We start from the raw sequence: 23,372 nt of genomic DNA on the forward strand, positions 1-23,372 counted from the left end.
AATTTGAAAAGGATATATATGTAAAGCAGAATCACTCTGCTACATACCTAAAACTAACACAACACTGTAAATCAACTACATTTCAATAAAAAAAATATACAAATTGTATATATATAAAAGAAGTCTAAAGATTCAGTTTAGTACAGTGGTTAAAAGCACTGACTGTGAAGCCAGGTACTCTCCATGTCTTGGTTTCCTCATCTGTAAGAATGAGGAAATAGTTGTATTCCTAACTCTGAGGATTGCTTTAAAAATTAAGATAATCAGTGTGAATAAAAGAAAAAGGCTGACATGCAAATACTACAAAGTAATGGCTATTGTTAGGCTAAAATTTGTTAAAAAAAAAAAAAAAATATCACATCAACTCACTAGAAGAGTATATTCTGACCTCAAATTCTATAGGGCTGTGTACTAATTATTAAACAAATGAAAAATCTCTATTAAAAATTCACAGAAAAGATATGAAAGTAGGGACAAATAAATAAGAAGTGACTCAAACAGCTTTCAAATTCACTTAATTCGTTTATTCAAAACAAGTCATGCTGGTAATAAATAGGCCTATATTAATAAAAACATTGAAATGCTTTGTTATAACAGGAAAATAGTCACAAGTGTTTATGTGCCTATTCTATTAGTAGATGATTTCTTATCTAATGTATCAAACTCAAGTTATTAACTATATAATACCACCTCTATCTCACTCCATACATTTCAGTCTTCTGAAGTCTGGAGATGCTTTCAAATTTTCCACTGTAAAACTGGCAGCCTTTATGAGGCAAAAATATACTTCTCTCTTTTCCTCAAGATGATAACCAAAAGAATCTGCCTCTAACCATCTAGTCACTCAGTCAGCTACTCAAAAGACAGCCTTCTATGAAATAAGGCCATTTGCAGCAACATGGATGGACTCAGATCTCAACACTCTAAGTCAAGTCAGTCAAAAAGAGAATGAAAAATACCATATGATATCACTTATATGTGGAATCTAAAATATGACAAAAACAAACCTATCTATGAAACAAAAACTGACCTATAGACACAGGGAACAGATCTGTGGTTGCCAAAGGGAGAGGGAAGGGAGGTGGAGGGTGGATGGACTGGGAGTCTAGGGGGAGCAGATGCAACTAATGGATAAACAACAAGGTCCTACTGTACAGTACAGGGAACTATATTCAGTATCTTGTGATAAACCACAATGAAAAAGAGTATTAACAAGGAATGTATATATGCATAATGGAATCACTTTACTGTACAGCAGAAATTAACACATTGTAAATCAACTATGTTTCAATGAAACAACAAATAAAAGAATGAAACAGAGAGTAATATAATAACTCTTCATAATTCCAAATGGAAACAAAAGAAAAAGAGACAGACATAGCCTTCTAAGCTTGTTACGGTTCTGAACCCTCAAGTCAGAAATGCAATTCCTAAATTCAATGCACACAGCATCATAAACCTAGTAAGAGAGAAATACTAAAATTGCAAAGTATTACAAAAAGAGAAATATGACAATAATAAACATATTTCTGGGACACTTAATGATTTAAAAAGTACCTCTTCATTCATTATCTCATTTCATTCTTGTAACTACCTCTGAATATATACTTTTTTCCATTTTAAACTCAAGAATATTAAAGCACAGAGGCCTCTACAAGATTGTTCATATATTTTAATAAGCAGTCATAATAGGTTTATCTTTGACCATACTTTCATCAACTACATTATAGCCCTGAAAAAGCAAAAAGATCATGTTTTCTGTTTTCCATTTCAGGTCATGACCACTTTCCACTGTTTTGTCTCAATCAGTTCTTTAACTCCCTACCTCTATAAGCTCTGTGCTTCTCTTCGCCTTCCCTTATTTTATCCAGGCATCTCTCTAACACATATATACCATACTACAATGTGATATTTACTCCTTCCTTTTCCTACTGGAGCTCTGAGTGGGATCAGAAACCATGTATTTTTGGGTCTATAGTGACTAGCACAGCACTCATCATAAAGCAAATGCTCAGTAAACATTTAGTCAATAAGCAAGCGACTAAGCTTCCTGTTGACTCAGACAGTAAAGAATCCACCTGCAATGCGGGAGGCCCAGGTTCAATCCCTGGGTTGGGAAGATCCCTTGGAGAAGGGAACAGCTACCCACTACAGTATTCTTGCCTGGAGAATTCCATGGACAGAGGAGCCTGGCAGGCTGCAGTCCATGAGGTCCATAGAGTTGGACACAATTGAGCGACTTTTCATAAGACAAGAAATAAACATACACAATATTAACTGGAAAAGGTGAAAAGTTGATAAAATATGAATGATTCTGAAAAGGGCCAACTAAAAGCTGGCTTAAAACTCAACATTCAAAAAACTAAGATCATGGCATCTGGCCCCATCACTTCATGGCAAAGAGAAGGGGAAAAAGTGGAAGAAGTGACAGATTTTATTTTACTGGGCTCCAAAATCACTGAGGATGGTGACTGCAGCCATGAAATTAAAAGATGCTTGGCTCCTTGGAAAAAAGCTATAATAAACCTCAACAGTGCATTAAAAAGCAGAGACATCACTTTGCCGACAAAGGTCCGTCTAGTCAAAGCTATGGTTTTTCCAGTAGTCATGTACGGATGTGACAGCTGAACCATAAAGAAGGCTGAGTGCTAGAGAACTGATGCTTTTGAATTATGGTGCTGGAGAAGACTCTTTGAGAGTCCCTTGGACTGCAAGGAGATCAAACCAGTCAATCTTAAAGGAAATCAACCCTGAATATTCATTGGAAGGACTGATGCTGAAGCTAAAGCTCCAATACTTGACACCTGATGCTAAGAGGTGACTCACTGGAAAAGACCCTGATGCTGGGAAAGTCTGAGGGCAGGAGAAAAAGTGGGTGAGGTGACAGATGAGATGGTTGGATGGCATCACTGACTCAATGGACATGAGTTTGAGCAAACTCCAGAAGATAGTGAAGGACAGGGAAGCCTGGCATACTGTAGTCCATGGGCTCGCAAAGAGTCAGACATGATAACAACAAATGAAAAAAAATTACCAAAAGAAACTTCAGATCACTTAGTTCCAATCTTAAAGGGTACTACTTTCTTTTTTACACCAAAACTAATATTTTACTTCATGGAAATATATATAAAATTATGATAAAATCATATTTAAGTATATACCCCTTTTAATATTTTTAGTACAATTTGGCAAAAAAGCATAAAGAATATGATAAACATTCTAATTTCCAAAACACAGCCTAAGAAATAAAATCTTACCAATAGTTTTAACTTTTATATTACCTGTTTTTCAGCTTTTTGTCTATTTTAGGGTCAAACCAAAGACAATTTCAAACGTGTGGTAATTAAAGAAATTATGCTTTGTTTCCGTAACTCACTTTTCTGTTTTGAAGAATATTGCACAACCGTCCACATGTTTTCTCTCCTGCTCAGACATGATTTTGGCACGTGACTTTGGGGAAAAAAATCCATCATATCCACGCTCCTTCAATGCTGGCAGAAAGAGAGTGAAGTATTGCTCTGTTTCCACTTCCTGAGACGGAAGATACATTATCACCAACATGACAGAGGAAAACTAAGATGTAAAACTATGCAACACTGTGAGTAAAGTGCTACTAAGTTAAAATACTTCATTTAACAAACATTATCTAACTACCTTACCTTATTGATAGCAGCCACCATTTGACAATGGCAGCTTTGTAAAGCCTAAAAGAATAAAAAAACAATATGATTTTCTCAGGTTTACACAGGTAGTTAGTTGGTCCCAAATCTCTCGACTTCCAATTTAGAGTTCATCAGGGAAGCCTGTCATGCTGCAGCCCATGCAGTCACAAAGAGTGGGAGACGACTTAGTGACTGAACAACAACTACTGTACTTCACTTCCTCAACTGGTAATCGAACAAAATTGAAATACAAAATATGAAAGTTGGTCATATTACAGATTAAACAGTAGGGAATTGAAAAAATTGTATTAGGAGGTAATTTAAAAAAATATTTTGCATTTCTCAACTGTGGTGGAAAGGAATGATAGTCAAAACTGAGAAGTTTAAGATCAACAAAAAATCCTACTTGAAGGAATTTTTAGTTACCTGAATACCATATTTAGACTAATTTATTACTTGACCCGTAACATACTTTTAAGAAATCTTTCCAAATGAAATAATCAAGCGTGAAGATAATGATTTATGTGTGCTAATGTTTACAACAACATGATATTGTAACAATGAAAACAAACAGCCTTAATGTCCAACAGCAGGGAAAATGCTAAATCAGTTAGTATGTATTCATACAATTGGCTTTGAGAAATTTTAGTAATGCAGAAAATGTATATTAAATGCAATAAGTAAGAAACAAAATACATTAATAGTGTGATCTCTATTTTGAAAACATACCTGTAAATAAATAGGCAAATGAATGTTTTAAAAAAGAATATAAGAAATACTCCAGAAGTTTTAACCCTGAAGTTAAAGCAACTTTCTTTGGGGTACAGGATTAGATGTTTTACTCTATTATTATTTATGTTCTTTTCATATTTCCAACTTCTCTGGAATGAACACTTTATAACATAGTATTACTTTTATAATAACATTTTTAAAATTATGATGCTTCTATGCTTCATACTATACTTTACTTACTAAGCAAGAGTGTGAGGCTGTTATTACTATAAATACTGAATCAAAAGGAGGAAAATTAAATAACATAAGCTTATGCTTATTTGTCTCCATGTGTGCTAAGTAGCTTCAGTTGTGTCAGACTCTTTGCAATCCTATGGACTGTAGCCAGCCAGGCTCCTCTGTCCATAGCATTCTCCAGGCAAGAATATTGGAGCAGGTTGCCATTCCTTCCTCCAGGGGACCTTCCTGAACCACGGATAGAACCCGTGTCTCATGTCTCTTGCACTGGCATTTGGGCTCTTTACCACTAGCGCCACCTGGTAAGCCCATACTGGCCTCTTCCTCCCCTCATTTTGTGTCAGTTCTTAGTGTTTAAAAGAAAATTTAACTTTTGAAGACGTCTACTACTTCCTTATTTTCCAGAGTCAAATGAATCATGGCTAATAACACAAATTTAAGTAAATAATAAAGCTACTGTAACACAAAAAAAATTTATTATAAAAGTAATGACTTTATTCTTAAGCTATGCAGAAAAGGAGGTGTGAAATTATAACACTTAAAGTTTTAAAATACCTTAAAGCATTTAATATGCCTTGAAAACTGCTAAGAAAAAAAGTACTAAAAACTATGTGTAAACCTTCTTGGCCATTCATTAGCTGAGCACTGAAAAGCAGTAAAACACTATTTCAATCAAAAGGTGCTTTGTCACGTTAAATTCAATAAAGTATCTAAATTTCTGAGGTTGCTTTTAAAAATAAGGCAAAAATGCATGATTTATAGTACAATATTTTTATATGTTTATCACTGATGAACAATGGTAGACAAGTAATTTTTTTAATAGATCCCATTATAAATTAAATTTATATTTCTTAAAGATTCAATCTTCAGTAGTTTTCTCTTTCAGCAATACCAATGATTTGTTCATAACACAAATTAACATGAATATCATGGTGAAATTATTTTCACTTAAGAAAACAGTAAATGAGTATAAGTTTATGGCCTATACAAAACTGTTTCACTGTGGAAATATCTTTTTTTCTTAAGAGAGAAAATAATTCCTTTGGGTTTTCCTTCAAACACAAAATCTCTCCCAAAAGTAATATCTTTTGTAATTTTTAGATTCACCTTTAAGTTACAGACAATTCAATCTCTATAGTGTTACCTGAAGACTAATGATATCTGCGTCACAGTTAACAATTTCTTCCATAATTCCCTTTTTCCTGTATTCCCAGTTTAATGCCCAGGATGGGCAATAGCCATATAGCTGCCGGGTGGCATATTTATCACATAACACATTGTAACACATAACCGTGAATGATGCTAAGAAGTGGGAGAAAAAAACAAAACAAAAGGGAGAAAATTAGGCAACCTTTTCTAAAGCAATATCACATGTACACCTACACGATCATACATGCCATACAAACACAACTCAAATATCACCACTGTGAAACGCCTTGGGCAAGATTCTGTTAAACTATATAAAAACTTCACCAGAGTCCATCCACCTTACCAAAGTTCTTTTACCAGAATCAGACTTATAGCTCATATTTGAGATTTTTTAAAGGATATTTTAATAAATAAAAATTCAAGTTTTAGGGAATTCGCTGGTTGCTCAGTGGTTAGGACTCTGCACTTCCACTGCTGGGAGCACAGGTTCAATCCCTGGTCAGGTAACTAAGATCCTGCCAGTCATGCGGTGTGGCCAAAAATAATCTAATTTTAAATCAATACTAACTTTTTTACACATAATTTGCTGAGCAAAACTTTTCTCTATAAATGGCATAAAAGTAAATTACAAAAGTAAATTTTAACTTTTTTCTCTTTAAAAGGCTTTCATTACCTTTCATTAACAAAATTTTCACACTTAGTACTTCTTTGAGTCTCTTACTTCTCTCACTGCTCTGAGCCAGAAGAATACAGACTAACAAAGTTTAGTTATAAGAGAAACCTTTTTAACCAAATCAAACGCTCATTTTTAAAATTAAATTCTCATTTTAAAATTCCCTTGAACTGTAAAAGGACTGTGTGCATGCTCAGTTACTAAGTCATGTCCAACTCTTTGCGACCCTATGGACTGTAGCCCACCAGGCTCCTCTGTCCGTGGGATTTTCAGGCAAGAATACTGCAGTGGGTTGCCATTCCTACTGCAGAGGATCGTCCTGACCCACGGATCAAACCCGCATCTCCTGCATTGGCAGGTGGGTTCTTTACCACTGAGGCACCAAGGAAGCCAGTAAAAAGACTACAAGTAAACTAACAAGAAAACAGTTTGTATCCCCTGCTACTCAAAAGTGTGCTCTAGGAACCAGCAGCATCAGTTATCACCTTGGAACTCAGAAATGCAAAGATTTTTGGCTTCACAAAGACTTACTGAATTGGAATCTGCAATTTAACAAAATCCTAAGGTGACTCTATGCAGAAGCACACCAGTTTGAAAATCCCTGATTTTTATCACTAATTCTCTATCCTATCTATTCATTAGAATCACATTATAGAACTTTTTTAAAAAAAAAAGTTCATCACTCCAGACTAATTTAGTATGTTAGGATTTGGGCATTAATATTTTTAAAAAGCATCCCAGGTAATTACAATGGGCAGACATGGGTGAGAATCAAATACTTAATAAATGGTAAGGAATACAAGAAATGAAGTAACGCTCAACTGAAGTTGATTCAGAGTCAGATGATAGGAAGGTATTATGAGAAACTTAGTTCAGAGGTCTCCTGGGGATCTGACTGGTGGTCATTATGTATACTGGTACCTCTTTCACCATCTAGGATTAATTCTTAAGTTTAATTACCATTATAGTTTTGGGGCTATAAATCACCCTTTTAACAACTGAACGTCCCTAAAATTAAGTATCAGCATTTGGTTACTTCATATTAAAACAGTAAAATTTTCATCTTCAAAATAAAATTAGGTATCATAAAAACTGTGACTTTAGTAACAACTTATTTTAAGCAGAATTCTGAACTATAAAACGTCTAATAAACAGTACGAAGCCCTATAAATGTCAAATTATCATTGGTCTGAACAAAAAGATAAAGGTTTATATTTTCTGCATTTACTGAAGTTCAAGAAATGCTGAATCCTGTTATTAAACTGCTCAAATCTTCACCCTATACCATTTCTATACCCCTGGCCTGGTATCGTATTCTGTTTCCAATATAGTAAATTGGTTCAGTCTAAATTATCACTCTACAAGAGTTATCAGTCTACCCACTAAAGAAAGATAAATCTAAGTAGTTCAAAATTTTTCAGAAAAAAATTCATTACTCCTCATTTTTCTTAAATCACCAAACCTTATGTGAAGATGCCATTTGGAAAGCTCTATTATAAGAAATAATTTTCAAACCAAGAGCCCTATCATGGTCAAAGACGAGATTCTTGTACATAAGCCTTAGGGTGGACTTTAACTCTGCTGCTGCTGCTGCTAAGTCACTTCAGTCGTGTCCGACTCTGTGTGACCCCATAGACGGGAACCACCAGGCTCCCCCATCCCTGGGATTCTCCAGGCAAGAACACTGGAGTGGGTTGCCATTTCCTTCTCCAATGCAGGAAAGTGAAAAGTGAAGCGCTCGCTCAGTCGTGTCCGACTCTCAGCGACCCCATGGACTGTAGCCTACCAGGCTCCTCTGTCCATAGGATTTTCCAGGCAAGAGTACTGGAGTGGGGATGCCATTGCCTTCTCCAGGACTTTAACTCTACCCATCAGTATTTCTAAACTCATCTAAACTCAGGGGAGGTAAAATGAAGGCCTAATTTGAAGGTTAATTCGATTACAAAACCCAAATGGCATTTCAAGTGTATCTGAAAAAAGTCAAGAAAGAATAAGAAAAACTATTTTACCTGATGGCAGAATTTGGTCTCGTTCTTTTAATGTAATCCATGGCCTCGGAGGAAGCTGCTCTGGATGAACTGGAAAAAAAAATTTTTTTAATGTAATTTCCTGTATTTCCAAAATCAGTATTATTTACTAATTTATAATGTCAAATCAGCTTCTGTTTTCTCTTCAGCTATAAAAGCCCATGTGCGTTTGTGTTAAGTCACTTCAGTCCTCCCAATTCTTTGTGACCCCATGGACTATAGCCCACCAGGCTCCTCTGTCCATGGGATTCTCCTCCAGGCAAGAATACTGGAGCGGGTTGCCATGCCCTCCTCCAGGGGACCTTCCCGACTCAGGGGCTGAACCATTGTCTCTTATGTCTCCTGCACTGCAGGGGGTTCTTTACCACTAGCGCCACCTGGGAAATCCATATGGTCTTAAAAACCTAGTACTGAAATACAATGAAGATTTAAAAGCTGAAGGAAGTTGATGAAGAGTTATGCAGAAAACACAAAACTAACATCTGAAAACAACACAAAGAAATTCATTAATGGCATTTATACTTACACGGTATTTATTTTAAAAAGAACCTATTTAAATCCTTAAGTAAGAGGCTTTAGTCTTAATTATACACGTAAACTGTACTGACTCAGTCTTGTTCCCAGAGGGAAAATGAAAGCTACGTGAAGTTTCAACACACTGATGAACAAAATTACTCAAATATTTTTAAAACAGAAAAAAAAAATGCATGTATAATAAAAACTACTGAATTTTCTAATAGGGCTTTCTTTTCCTAATTTTATTCTTTCTTTTATAATGTTGATACAAGGTCAGAGATTAGAATGACACTGTACATATAGAAAAAAGGAAGGCACTGGTTAAACATTAATTGCTCAGATATGACTGTCAATACTAATGGAACTAAATTCTACCAAACTATCAGATGAAAGAAAATGCACTAAGTTAAGATTTAACTACCTATTTTTTCTTCTCACTTTTAAACACAATTGCAATTACAGGACAGTTTGATTCAAGTTTGCAGATTTACCCAGCGAATTAGTGGCTAAGAAACGCGGCCCATTTAAGCAGAAACACTCCATCACCACCCAGTCTCAGAAATTTTGAACAAAGTATCCAAGATCTTTAAAAAAGTGTCATTTTACTAACCATTTTAGTGTTCCAAAAGTCTAGCTAAAGGATGCCTCTTTTAGAAGCCATACTGTTCACAAAGTGAAATGAATGTTATTTTGCATAGTCCATATCTTGCCAAGAAAGTAATGAAGGTCATCGTAAGATAACAAACCATCCAGCTGGTTCAACACACTGAATCCTGGAAAATAACCTTGCCTCCTGGGAGTGCTGTTCCAGAACTATGGCAACTCTCTCTAAAACAGAAGTTCATTATATAAATATAATGGAGAGTAAACAAAGAACTCCTCAGCTGCTGGGATTCTTATTAGCAAATAGTTAAAAACTCAGAAAGCACGAAAATTATCAAAATAAAAGTGATGTCAACATTCTGACACTTCCCATATCTTAATACAGCCCAATTTAACAGTGTAAGTAAAACATACACTATTCCCCCAAAATAACTGAAGAACAAAAACATAGGAAAAGATACTGTATCTCACCAGTAACAAGGAAAAACTTAAAAATGAGATAGCATGTCTTTATCTAGGTTGACAAAAAAAATTTAGGTTTAATTATATCCAGGGTTGGTGAAGGTGATAAGAAATAGATATTTGCACATACAACTGGTGGGAATATACACTGGTATAGCTGGATGGACAAACGGGCATCATCTTTTAAAATTTAAAACATTCATGTCCCTGTGACCCAGCAATTCTATTTCTTGGGATCAGCCCTATCTGCTTAAAGCAGCAAACATATTAATTATGCCAATGTTTATAATATCAGAAACAATGATAAATGTTTATCCATTTCACAGAAGTCTATGCCATAGTTTAAAAGAAAAAAGATATATGCATGCTAAAGTGGAAAGGTATATGAGACATTCTGCTGGGTGAGGAAAAAGTAGAAAATATATAATAATAAAATACATTTTATTAATAATTAGATAATAATATAGTAGGATGTATTTTATTAGAAAAAACATAAAACACATATGCAAAGTAATACAATGCCAAGAAAACTTCTACTGATTTAATTTTTATATATAAATGTCTAGAAATGTCTATAAGGATACACACCAGAATTTTAATATTTCTTTCAAAGAGAATAATATATTCATGTGTGACATATATTACTTAACATTGACTTTTTTCAAAGATAATATTGCATGGCCAATGATTTGACAAAGGATCACTCAGTTTAGTCACTCAGTCATGTCCGACTCTTTGCAACACCATGGACTGCAGCATGCCAGGGTTCCCTGTCCATCACCAACTCCCAGACCTTACTCAAACTCCAAAGGATAGGACTATGTTTATATAAGCCAACCATCAAATAAAGACTGTTTAATAGTTAAATCTGTATGGTCCTAGCACAGTACCAGAATGTGGATCAAAATTGAAGACTACTCTCATCATGAACAGAAGAGACAGCATCTTTCAACATCATACCTAAAAATGTGATCTAAAACAATTCTCCCATTTTTATCTTCCATACATGCCACACTAAGTGCTAGACAGTCCTGAAGCCATGAGGAATAGACCTGGAGGGGCACTGAGAGAGGGGGTAAGAAAAGTGTGATTTCCCACACCTCACAGTGATCAACAGTACTGTGCCTGGTTTCCCACAGTGAGGGTGCCAGCTGAGTCTGAAGAGCCAACAAAACCCACATGCTAAACCTAAACTGGGCAGTTGCCTGCTACTGAGGTTTTTAAAAGGTCATGAGTTTCCTAACATAGTATTAAAAAATATCCAGGGCACAAGTGAAAATCACCGGTCATACCAAAGACCAGGAAAATCACAATTTATTTGAGAAAAGACTACCAACAGACAATAACACAGAGGTATTCAGCTGTTGAAATTATCTGACAGAAATTTTAAAGCAGTCAACATAAAACTGCTTCATAATTACCAATTCTCTTGAAACAGATGAAAAAATAGAAAACCCCAGCAAAAAAGTGGAAAGTGAAAGTACCTCAGTTGTGTCAACTCTTTGCGACTCCATGGACTATACAGTCCATGGAATTCTCCAGGCTGGAATACTGCAGTGGGTAGCCTTTCTCTCCTTCAGGGGATCTTCCCAACACAGGGATCGAACCCCAGTCTCTCGCATTGCAGGAAGATTCTTTACCAGCTGAGCCACAAGGGAAGCCCACAATAGAAGTAGAAGGGCAAAATAATATGGACAACCAAACCTAAGAGTATTGAATTTGAGAACAAATCAAGAGAATTTACTCAACAAGAAGAAAACAGAAAAAAAAAAAAAAGCCTGAGGAACCTGTGGGTTCCTCAAAAGATCTAAGATTCATAAAATCAAAGTTCAGAAAGAGAGGAGACAGAATGTAGACTTAAAAAATATTCAAAGAGATAATGACTAAAAATTCCCAAATTTAACAAACAACATAAACCTACACATTCAAGAAGATGTACAAACTTCAAGTAAAATAAACCCAAAGAATCAGACACCAACCACATCATAATGAAACTGCTAAAAACTAAAGACAAAGAATCTCAAAAACACCAGAAAAATGACACATTACCTAAAAGGAAACAATAGGTTTCTTTCTAAAACCATGGTGCCAGAGGAACTGATATAATATTTTTTCAAGAGCTAAAAGAAAATAACTGTCAACCTCAAATTCTGTGGCCAACAGAACTTGCCTTCATAAATCAAGGAAAAATGAAGATGTTATCAAAAGAAAACGAAAAGACTTCGTTGCTAGCAGACTGCCCCTTAAAGAATGGCTAAAGGAAGCTCTTAAGACAGAAAGAAAATGTTAACAGCAGAAAAAATGGAACATCAAAACGGAAAGAACAAGGAATGCGTGAAAGGATAAATGTAGTGGATTAACCTTCTTTGCATGAGCTTCTTATATTGTATCTGATAGCTGAAGCAAAAATTGTAACATCTATGTGGTTCTCAGTGTAAGTAGAGGACATACTAGAGACAGTTATATTTTAAAAGTGGAGAAGGCAAAGGGACACAGATGGAAGTAGGGCATCAATAATTGGCTTAAAATGAGAAGGCACTATTATCAATAGACTGTTCTAAGTATGCATATTGTGATATCTAAAAAGTCATCATTAAGAAAACTATACAAGACAGGTACTCTAAAACAGCATAAATAAAACAAGATGGTATCCTAAAAAATGTTTAAATAGCCCATAAGAAACCAACAAATGATAAATAAAGGAGAAATAAAGGAAACAGACTACAAATAATAAAATGGCTGATTTCAAGTTTTACATATCAATTCTTACTTTAAATGTAAACAGTCTAATAAATACACAAATTAAATGAGGGGATATGTTCTCCTGGTATCTCTACTTTTCTTGAAGAGATCTCTAGTCTTTCCCATTCTGTTGTTTTCCTCTACTTCTTTGCATTGATTGCTGAGGAAGGCTTTTATCTCTCCTTGGTATTCTCTGAAACTCTTTGCTGGACACAGAACAACAGACTGGTTCCAAATAGGAAGAGGACTACATTAAGGCTGTATATTGTCACCTTGTTTATTTAAATTATATGCAGAGTACATCATGAGAAACACTGGGCTGGAAGAAGCACAAGCTGGAATCAAGATTGCTGGGAGAAATATCAATAACCTCAGATATGCAGATAACACCACCCTTATGGCAGAAAGTAAAGAGGAACTAAAATGCCTCTTGATGAAAGTGAAAGAGGAGAACGAAAAAGTTGGCTTAAAGCTCAACATTCAGAAAACGAAGATCATGGCATCTGGTCCCATCACTTCATGGGAAATATATGAGGAAACAGTGGAAACAGTGTCAGATTTTTTGGGGCTCCAAAATCACTGCAGATGGTAATTGCAGCCATGAAATTAAAAGACGCTTACTCCTTGGAAGGAAAGTATGACCAACCTAGACAGCATAGTAAAAAACAGAGACTGAAGGCAGGAGGAGAAGGGGATGACAGAGGATGAGATGGTTGGATGGCATCACTGACTCAATGGAGATGAGTCTAAGTAGACTCCAGGAGTTGGTGATGGACAGGGAGGCCTGGCATGCCATGGTCCATGTAGTCGCAAAGATTTGGACATGACTGAGCGACTGAACTGAACTGAAAATGAACATTGTTCCTAAACCAAAAGAGGAGATTGCACAGAAGAAAAAGATATCCTAAAAGAAACTGAAGAAACAAAACTTATGGTCAGGGGTAGGGGGAGGCTGCAAAAAATAAATGCAAATAAAAATAAAATCAAGGAAAATTGGAAGTGGTCTAACAGGAGATGGCAAGAGTGAACGTCGACAATTTAGGACTCAGCAAACTAAAATGGACTGGAATGGATGACCATTATTATCTACTACTATGGGCAAAAATCCCTTAGAAGAAATGCAGTAGCCATCATAGTCAACAGGAGTCCGAAAAGGAGTACTTGGATGCAATCTCAAAAATGACAGAATGATCTTTGTTCGTTTCCAAGGCAAACCATTCAGTATCACGGTAGTCCAAGTCTATGCCCCGACCAGTAATGTTGAAGAAGCTGAAGTTGAATGGTTCTACGAAAATCTACAAGCCCCTCGAGAACTAACACCCAAAAGAGATATCCCGTTCATTATAGGGGACTGGAATACAAAAGTAGGAAGTCAAGAAACACCTGGAGTAACAGGCAGATTTGGCCCTGGAGTACAGAATGAAGCAGGGCAAAGGCTAATAGAGTTTTGCCAAAAGAACTCACTAGTCATAGCAAACACCCTCTTCCAACAATACGAGAGAAGACTTTACACATGGACATCACCAGATGGTCAATACCAAAATCAGACTGATTATATTCTTTACAGTCAAAGATGGAGAAGCTCTATACAGACAGCAAAAATAAGACCAGGAGCTGACTGTGGCTCACTCCATGAATTCCTTATTGACAAATTCCAACTTAAATTGAAGAAAGTAGGGAAAACCACTAGACCATTCACGTATGACCTAAATCAAATCCCTTACAATTATACAGCAGAAGTGAGAAACAGATTCAAGGGATTAGATCTGATAGAAAGAGTGCCTGATGAACTATGGACGGAGGTTCATGACATTGTACAGGAGACAGGGATCAAGACCATCCCCAAGAAAGAGAAATGCAAAAAAGCAAAGTGGTTGTCTGAAAAAGCCTTACAAATAGCTGTGAAATGAAGAGAAGCCAAAAGCAAAGGAAAAAAGGAAAGATATATCCATTTGAATGCAGAGTTACAAAGAATAGCAAGGAGAGATAAGAAAGCCTTCCTCAGCAATCAATGCAAAGAAACAGAGGAAAACAACAGAATGGGAAAGACTAGAGATCTCTTCAAGAAAATTAGAGATACCAAGGGAACATTTCATGCAAAGATGGGCTCGATAAAGGACAGAAATGGTATGGACCTAACAGAAGCAGAAGATATTAAGAAGAGGTGGCAAGAATACACAGAACAACTGTACAAAAAGGATCTTCACAACCCAGATAACCATGATGATGATCACTCACCTAGAGACAGATATTCAGGAATGTGAAGTCAAGTGGACCTTAGGAAGTATCACTATGAACAAAGCTAGTGGAGGTGATGGAATTCCAGTTGAGCTATTTCAAATCCTGAAAGATGATGCTGTGAAAGTGCTGCACTCAATCTGTCAGCAAACTTGGAAAACTCAGCAGTGCCCAGAGGACTCGAAAAGGTCAGTTTTCATTCCAATCCCTAAGAAAGGCAATGCCAAAGAAGGCTCAAACTACCGCACAATTGCACTCATCTCACACGCTAGTAAAGTAATGCTCAAAATTCTCCAAGCCAGGCTTCAACAGTACGTGAACTGTGAACTTCCAGATGTTCAAGCTGGTTTTAGAAGAGGCAGAGGAACCAGTGATCAAATTGCCAACATCTGCTGGATTATTGAAAAAGCAAGAGAGTTCCAGAAAAACATCTATTTCTGCTTTCTTGACTATGCCAAAGCCTTTGACTGTGTGGATCACAATAAACTGTGGAAAATTCTGAAAGAGATGGGAATACCAGACCACCTGACCTGCCTCTTGAGAAATCTGTATGCAGGTCAGGAAGCAACAGTTAGAACTGGACATGGAACAACAGACTGGTTCCAAGTCAGGAAAGGAGTACATCAAGGCTGTATATTGTCACCCTGCTTATTTAACTTATATGCAAAGTACATCATGAGAAACACTGAGCTGGATGAAGCACAAGCGGTATCAAGATTGCCAGAAGAAATATCAATAACCTCAGATACGCAGATAATACCACCCTTATGGCAGAAAGCGAAGAAGAATTAAAGCACCTCTTGGTGAAAGTGAAAGAGGAGAGTGACAAAGTTGGCTTAAAACTCAACATTCAGAAAACTAAGATCATGGCATCTGGGCCCATCACATTATGCCAATAGATGAAGAAACAGTGACAGACTTTATTTTGGGGGGCTCCAAAATCACCGCAGATGGTGATTGCAGCCATGAAATTAAAAGATGCTTACTCACTGGAAGAAAAGTTATGACCAATCTAGACAGCATATTAAAAAGCAGAGATATTACCTTGCCAACAAAGGTCTGTCTAGTCAAAGCTATGGTTTTTCCAGTAATCATGTATGGATGTGAGAGTTGGACTATAAAGAAAGCTGAGTGCCAAAGAATTGATGCTTTTGAACTGTGGTGTTGGAGAAGACTCTTGAGAGTCCCCTGGACAGCAAGGAGATCCAACCAATCCATCCTAAAGGAGATCAGTCCTGGGTGTCATTGGAAGGACTGATGTTGAAGCTGAAACTCCAATACTTTTGCCATCTGATGTGAAGAGCTGACTCATTTGAAAAGACCCCAATGCTGGGAAAGACTGAGGGCAGGAGGAGAAGGGGACAACAAAGGATGAGATGGTTGGATGGCATCACTGACTCAATGGACATGAGTTTGAGTAAACTCGGAGTTGGTGATGGACAAGGAGGCCTGGCTTGCTGCTGTCCCTGGGGTCTCAGAGTCAGACACAACTGAGTGATTGAACTGAAAAGTTTAAAAAAACAAAAAAGAAGAAGAAAATGTAGTATTGTAAATACACTGATTCTTTGCAAAGCAAACTACAGTAGATTCTTGAATAAAAACAGGGATAGTGACCCTGATCCCTGCACAGTCAACACCTTCACATATAACCTTACAGCCCTTTGTATCCTCTGTTCCACATCACAGATTCAACCAATTTTAGATCCTATAGTACTATTCATTGAAAAGAAATCTGCATCTAAGTGGACCTGTGCAGTTCAAACCTGTGTTGCTGAGCAGTCTACTGCATCCCCAATAAAATTCCTACACTTTCACTTGGGGGAGTGGAGAAATTTGAAAGGCTGTTTCTAGCAATTTTAATGAAACTATAAGGCAAAATAAGCATGGGGCCAAAATAAGCCAAGACTTTATGATCAAATCAAGAGGGAAGATTTACTCTACTGCATCTCAAAACATTTTATAAAGCTACTGTAAATAACAACTTTATATTGCCATAAAGACTAACAGAAGGTAACAAAAAGCAGAGGTTCTAGAAATAAATCCATACAAACATTTATGGTTCATGACAAAAGGGCACAAAAAATAGTAATGAAAGGACAGCCTTTTCAATAAATGGCTATGGGTTAATTTAATTTACAAATGGAAAAGTTATAAAAATTGAATCCCGTGTTACACAAACATCAGTTCCAAGAAGATGATAGCTCTAAATGTTACAAGTGAAAAACAGAGCTTTTAGATAATAACACAGAATACATCCATGAGCTTGAGGTAGGGAAAAATTCTTAAAGAGAACACAAAAGCAGTATCATACTAAAAAGATCAATAAAGCAGAGTATGTTAAACTTTTGCTGTTCATCAACAGACAGATTAAGAGAGTGAAAACCAATAACAGCATGGGAAAAGATATTTACAACATGCATAGCAACAAACAGCTTATATCTAAAACACAAGAAAAACTCTTTAAAAATCACACACACACACACACACACACCACATATTCCATATGGCTGGGTCAACAGGCTATATTCATACAGACAAGACAAATACTATTTCAAAACAAGAAGAAAATAACAAACACATGATTTGTATACAACTTAAATGACCACATATTCTAAATACTAAAAGGACTTCTTTAATAAATCTGATGTCTCTCTCCATCAATCAACTTTGTCTTTTTAGCCAAAAAAATTTTAAATAACATTAATTTGATTTCCCCTTATTGTAAATCTTACTATTTAAAAAAATTTTTCATATGTAGATGGGTGTCTTCTATGTCAGAATTAAAAAGCATACTGCAAAAATATTGTGATGACGGCCTCTATGCTTGAATCTAGATTTCTCTAGCATTGTTTCAGGATTCTGTATTTTAGAAAGGCATTATTCCAGGAAAAATATTTGAATTTAGCAGCATCTCCATTATTTTACCTGTATTTTGAGTGTTTAAGCAAAAAAAAAAAAAAAATTTCAGTCAAAATACTTAAAAGCTTTCTTATATTAAAAATTTTCATTTGGAATACAACTATATTAATCACATAAATATGATGTGCTTAATTAAAATCTTGCTGGCATAATTTCCACAAAGGTGAGTGAATCAAACAAATCATTTCATTCATGAAAAATGTGTACCACGTGTGGGTTCCAAGTAATCTGCATCCAATTCAAACAACTGATAACTAGGTATCTTTGTGGTTAAGAGCAAGACCATCTTGGGTTCACAGCTCTGACATTTGTCAGCCACATATTTAAGTTAATTATTTTATTCTCTCAATCTCAGAATGCCAGTAAAAATTCCTATCTCCTAGACTCCTTAAAAGATTTGACAAGATAATGTAACTAATGCTCCTAATATATTGCTTGGTAAATATAAAGCACTGACTGTGTGCAAAAAAAGAATGTCCCACTACCATGGGATATACTAATGCCAGAACTTCCATCCTATAAGCAGTTTTAAAAACTGATCAGATGCTTTTAAGCAACATGGGATACTTAGCTAACAGTAATATCTGTTGAGTTTACTGCTTTGTAATTAACATTTACCTGCAAGATTGTCAAGCATGAAGTTCAGTAGCTTTCGGGTTCCATCTGGGTCCTGGTATAAATTGAGAATATCCTGTGATAAAGGATTGCCTAAAGAACAGAAAAATAAAATCTATTAAGAGTTACAATTGGAAGACAAAACAAACAAACGATAAAACAAAATACTAATTTTCTAAAGTGACTTTTACTGTACTCAGTCTGTTACATAAATTGAAAGACATCATATGAATTAAATACTCTGGTGAGACAGTCATAAAGAAAAACTTCAAAAGATCTATTTCTTTCAGATGTCACTGTTTATACTGCCTATCTATAATTTGGGTGTGTCAAAATCACATATATACATACATACACACACAAATATACATATTAATCTTGGTCAATTCTGAAGTAATATCACAAAGTAACCCCATAGGTTCCACATATATCTTTGAAGACAATATTCTAAATGAAAGAAAAACAGCCTTTGTGTGAGAAAGAATGAATGATATTATTAAAAAGGAGGGTCTTCCTAGTTAGAATATTACACATGGAGAAAAGGAAGATCCTTCAAGTGAAAAGAAAACTTATCATTACCAAGATGAGTTAGTGAAATATAGAAGGAAATAAGTATTTTTTAAATGACATTGATCAGGGATATCTGAATACTAAAAACAAAACAAGCTACTGTTAACAGCCTAAATGTTTTCTTAAGAAATAAAGACAGTATTTGTTAAGACAAGCATGCAAAAATAGTAAACAGATTTGAAAAAACAAAAAGTGTAGAACTTCCAGAAATGAAAGTTCCAACTATTAAACAAAATCTTCAATACAACACACACCAACACAAATATCTAAAATTAAATGACACTGACCAATGCAGTGGTTAGAAAGAACATGGAGAACCTGGAACTCTCAGAAGTTGCAGGATGCTGGTGGAAGTGTAAAATAATACGACCATGGTGAAAACCTGGTGAGCGGTTTCCAATTGACTTGAAAGTGGAAAAGGAAACTTCCTGGGTTGATGGAGATGTTCTACATCTTGAGCTAGGTAGTGGTTTCACAGATGTGTGTTTTTGTCAAAATTAGCCAAGCAGCATCTTTAAGTATTTAGGTATTTTACTATATGCAATTGGGCTTCCCTGGTGGCTCGGTGCTAAAGAATTCACCTGCAATGCAGGAGATGCAAGTTCAATCCCTAGGTTGGGAAGATCCCCTGGAGGAGGATATAGCTACCCACTCCAGTATTCTTGCCTGGAGTATCCCATGGACAGAAGAGCCTGGCTGGCTATGGTCTACAGGGTCGCAGAGTTGGACACAGCTGAAGCAACTGAGTGTGCACGCAAGCACGCACTGTATGTAATCATAACTAATAAAGTACTGGGGGGTGGGGACCATGAATGAGGGACTTTCCTGGGAATCCAGTAGTTAAGAATCCACACTTCCAATGCAGGGGCGCAGGTTAGATCCCTGCCTGGGGAACTAAGATCCCACATGCTGTGTGGCGCTGCTCAAGTATGTTAGTTGCTCAGTCATGTCCAACTCTTTGCGACCCCAGGGACTGTGGCATGCCAGGATGCTCTGCCCATGGAATTCTCCAGGCAATAACACTGGAGTGGGTTGTCATTTCCTTCTCCAGGGGATCTTTCCAATCCAGGGATTGAACCCAGGTCTCCTGCACTGCAGGCTGGTTCTTTACCATCTGAGCCACCAAGGAAGCCCAAAAAACAACACAAACAAAATGAAACAAAACAAGAAACCATGAATGAGTTAGGTAGCAGATTACACCAGCTGAAAATAAAACAAATGAACAGGAAAACTATATCCAAAGAAATTACCCAGAATGCACCACTGGGCATCAAAAAGATGTAAAGCACGAGACAATAAAAATATGGGACTTAGAACAAGAAATCTTAATGTATGATAAATTGGAGCTCTAGAGAGATCAGTACTTTGTTTTCTGCTCCAATATATAAAGAGATTGGAAGTTGATTCTTGCCAAGAGTTAAGAGACTTCTTCCTGGAGGAGAGGGTGGAAGTTATCATTGGTAAATGTCTTAAATTTGTTGGTGCCCAAGATCAAGGAAACACCTGGAGCAAACAGCAGACTAACCAAAAGGTTTAAAAGAAAATGCTTGGAAATGAGATGTAAATATGGGCTCTGAAAAGCTCTGACATATTCCTGGGATTCCAGAGGTAATATGTATACGGAGACCTATGCACATGTTTAGGAAAAAACCTAAAAACAGCCTAAGCTCTCACCTCTGTCTGTCGTTGAGGTTATGCAATGAAAGAAGTGAAGGACAAAGCAGAATTATAAACTTCCTGGCTGATTACTGATTGTTTGCCCCCAAACACACACTCAGCCACTTGGCCAAGAGTGGGAGACTTACTGGTTACAGGCATTTATCAAAATCTTAACTGACCATAAACTGAATAAAGACTTCGATGGTCACATATGATAAAGCCTACAAAATTAGTTCTGAGAAATCACTAAAGCAACAAACAACATACACAACAAGCAGCAACAACAGACAACCCCAGGAAGGGGAGACAGTCTAATTTCAAAGTTGCCACATTATTTTAAAAGCCCAATTCTTAACCAAAAACTTAAGAAACACACAAAGAAACAAGAGAGTATGTCCCAAACACAGAGAAGAAATCCATCAATAAAAACTGTCCCTAAAAACAATAAAAACTGTACCCAAGGATTTACTAGAAAAAACTTTGAAATCTACTATTTTAATATGCTTAAAGAGCTGAAGAAAACCATGCCTAAAGAATTAAAGTATGAGAATGACATCTCACCAAATAAAGAATATCAAAAAATAAACAGAAATTATAAAAGGAACAAAATAGAAATTATAAAATTTTTTTAAAAATCACTAGAAGGGCTCAAGAGCAGAGGGTAGAAGAAAAGATGTGTGACCTTGAAGAGAAGTTATTTAAAATTACACAGTCTGAGGAAAAGAAAGAAAAAAGAATGAAGAAAAATTAACAGAGCTCAGAGATCTATCAGACAACAAGTATACCAACTTATACATAATGAGAGTCCCAGAAGAGAAGGAGAGAAAAGAACAGGAAAAAAACTTAAAGAAATAATGGTCAAAAGCATCCCAAATTTAATGAAAAACATTAACAGAAGAAGCCAAATAAATTCCAAGTAAAATAAAATGTAAGAGAGACCCTGGACAAATTGTAATAAAACTGTGCAAAGTCAAAGAATCTAAGATAGACATGACACATGGTGCACCGAGCCTCAAAATAAGATTAACAGCTGATTTCTCATCAGAAACCACAGAAGCCAAAAGGCAGTAGAATAACACATTCCAAGTACTAAAGGAAAAATAAAAAGAACTTTCAACCTAGGAATTCTATATCCAGCAAAAATATCCTTCAAAAATAATGGGGATAGCAAGATATTCCCAAACAAACAAAACCTGAGTTTCTCACTAGCATGCTAACCCCTCAGGAAATACTGAACAGATTCTATTAGCTGAACTGAAAGAAAACAGAATAGTAACTTGAATCCACATGAAAACTCAAGAGTACCAGTAAAGGTAGTCCACACAGTAACATATAAAAGACAGTGTACATTTAATTTTCTAACTTCTTCCCTCCTATCTGAGAGATAACTGCACACAGCAATAATCAGAAATCTATGTTGACAGGCACACAAGGTAAAAAGATGATATTTGTAATGATAGCAGCATAAAAGAGAAGTGAATGGAGATACAGATGCAAAGTTCTTTTATATTACTGAAATTAAACTGCTACTAGTCCAAATTAAATTACTGTAAACTAAGATGTTAACTGTAATCTTTAAGGTAATCACTAAGAAAATAACTCAAAATAATACAGCAAAAGAAACAAGGGAATTAAATTGGTACACTGGAAAATATCCATCTAGCACAAAAGAAGGCATTAATTGAGAGACAGTGGAACAAAAAGAACATAACACATACAGAAAACAAATAGCAAAATAACTGACATGAATCCCACTTCATCAGCAAACACATTAGATGTAAGTGAATTAAACTCAGATTAAAAAGCAGAGAACTGCAGAATGACTAATAAAACAAGACTTATACGCTATCTTAAAAAGGCACACTATAAAGACAAAAATAGACTGAAAGTAATCTTTTACAGAAAGAGATACACCCTACAAACAGTAACCAAAAGAACAGAAGTGGCTACATTGAGATAAGGATAACCTCAATGTCTTGTATTAATGAAAAACTGAATTACTAGTTAAGAACTTTTCAACAAAAAAAATTTCAGGCCCATATATTTTTACTGGAAGATTCATCCCATAAGGTAAGAAAGCAATAATATAAATGGAAACTATTCAAGATGTCTGAGTAACACTTTTCAATTCAATTTACAAAGTCAGCAGTATCCTGGTATCAAGCCAGACAAAAGCACTGCAAAAATTATACTACAGAATGTCTTATTATCATAAATGTATAAATCTTCAACAAAACACTAGCAATACAGTTATTTCAGCAATATATTAAAAACAGAACACATTATGGTCAAGTGGTATTTAAAATGGGACAAGAAGGTGAGTTCTATCTATTGACAGAAGGCTGATTATTACTGAAAAAACACCAATATAATTTAGCAAATAAAGTAAAGAAGAAAAGTCATGCTCATCTCAACAGTTGCAGAGAAAGTATTTGACTAATTCAACTTGTACTAACGACAAAAATCCTCAGCAAAAGTGAAGTAATAGGAAAGTGAAAAGTGAAAGTCATGTCCGGCTCTTTGTCCCCACCATGGACTCTATACAGTCCATGGAATTCTCCAGGCCAG

At 35.9% G+C, this 23,372-nt stretch overlaps 1 protein-coding gene across 3 annotated transcripts in view; it reads right to left on the bottom strand.

Annotated features, from left to right (window-relative positions):
• CNOT6L (CCR4-NOT transcription complex subunit 6 like) overlaps positions 1-23,372 on the bottom strand; it is a 114,527-nt gene that overhangs the window by 28,684 nt on the left and 62,471 nt on the right. For all 3 annotated transcript variants that reach the window (XM_027544841.1, XM_027544839.1, XM_027544840.1), the window contains exons 5-8: positions 18,579-18,668; positions 8,463-8,531; positions 5,776-5,933; positions 3,377-3,531 (exon numbers count right to left, since the gene is read on the bottom strand). In XM_027544841.1, the coding sequence (XP_027400642.1) occupies positions 3,377-3,531; positions 5,776-5,933; positions 8,463-8,531; positions 18,579-18,668 (472 nt within the window). The remainder of the gene's footprint in view (positions 1-3,376; positions 3,532-5,775; positions 5,934-8,462; positions 8,532-18,578; positions 18,669-23,372) is intronic.

Source organism: Bos indicus x Bos taurus, chromosome 6, assembly GCF_003369695.1.
Source record: "Bos indicus x Bos taurus breed Angus x Brahman F1 hybrid chromosome 6, Bos_hybrid_MaternalHap_v2.0, whole genome shotgun sequence".
NCBI lineage: Eukaryota > Metazoa > Chordata > Mammalia > Artiodactyla > Bovidae > Bos > Bos indicus x Bos taurus.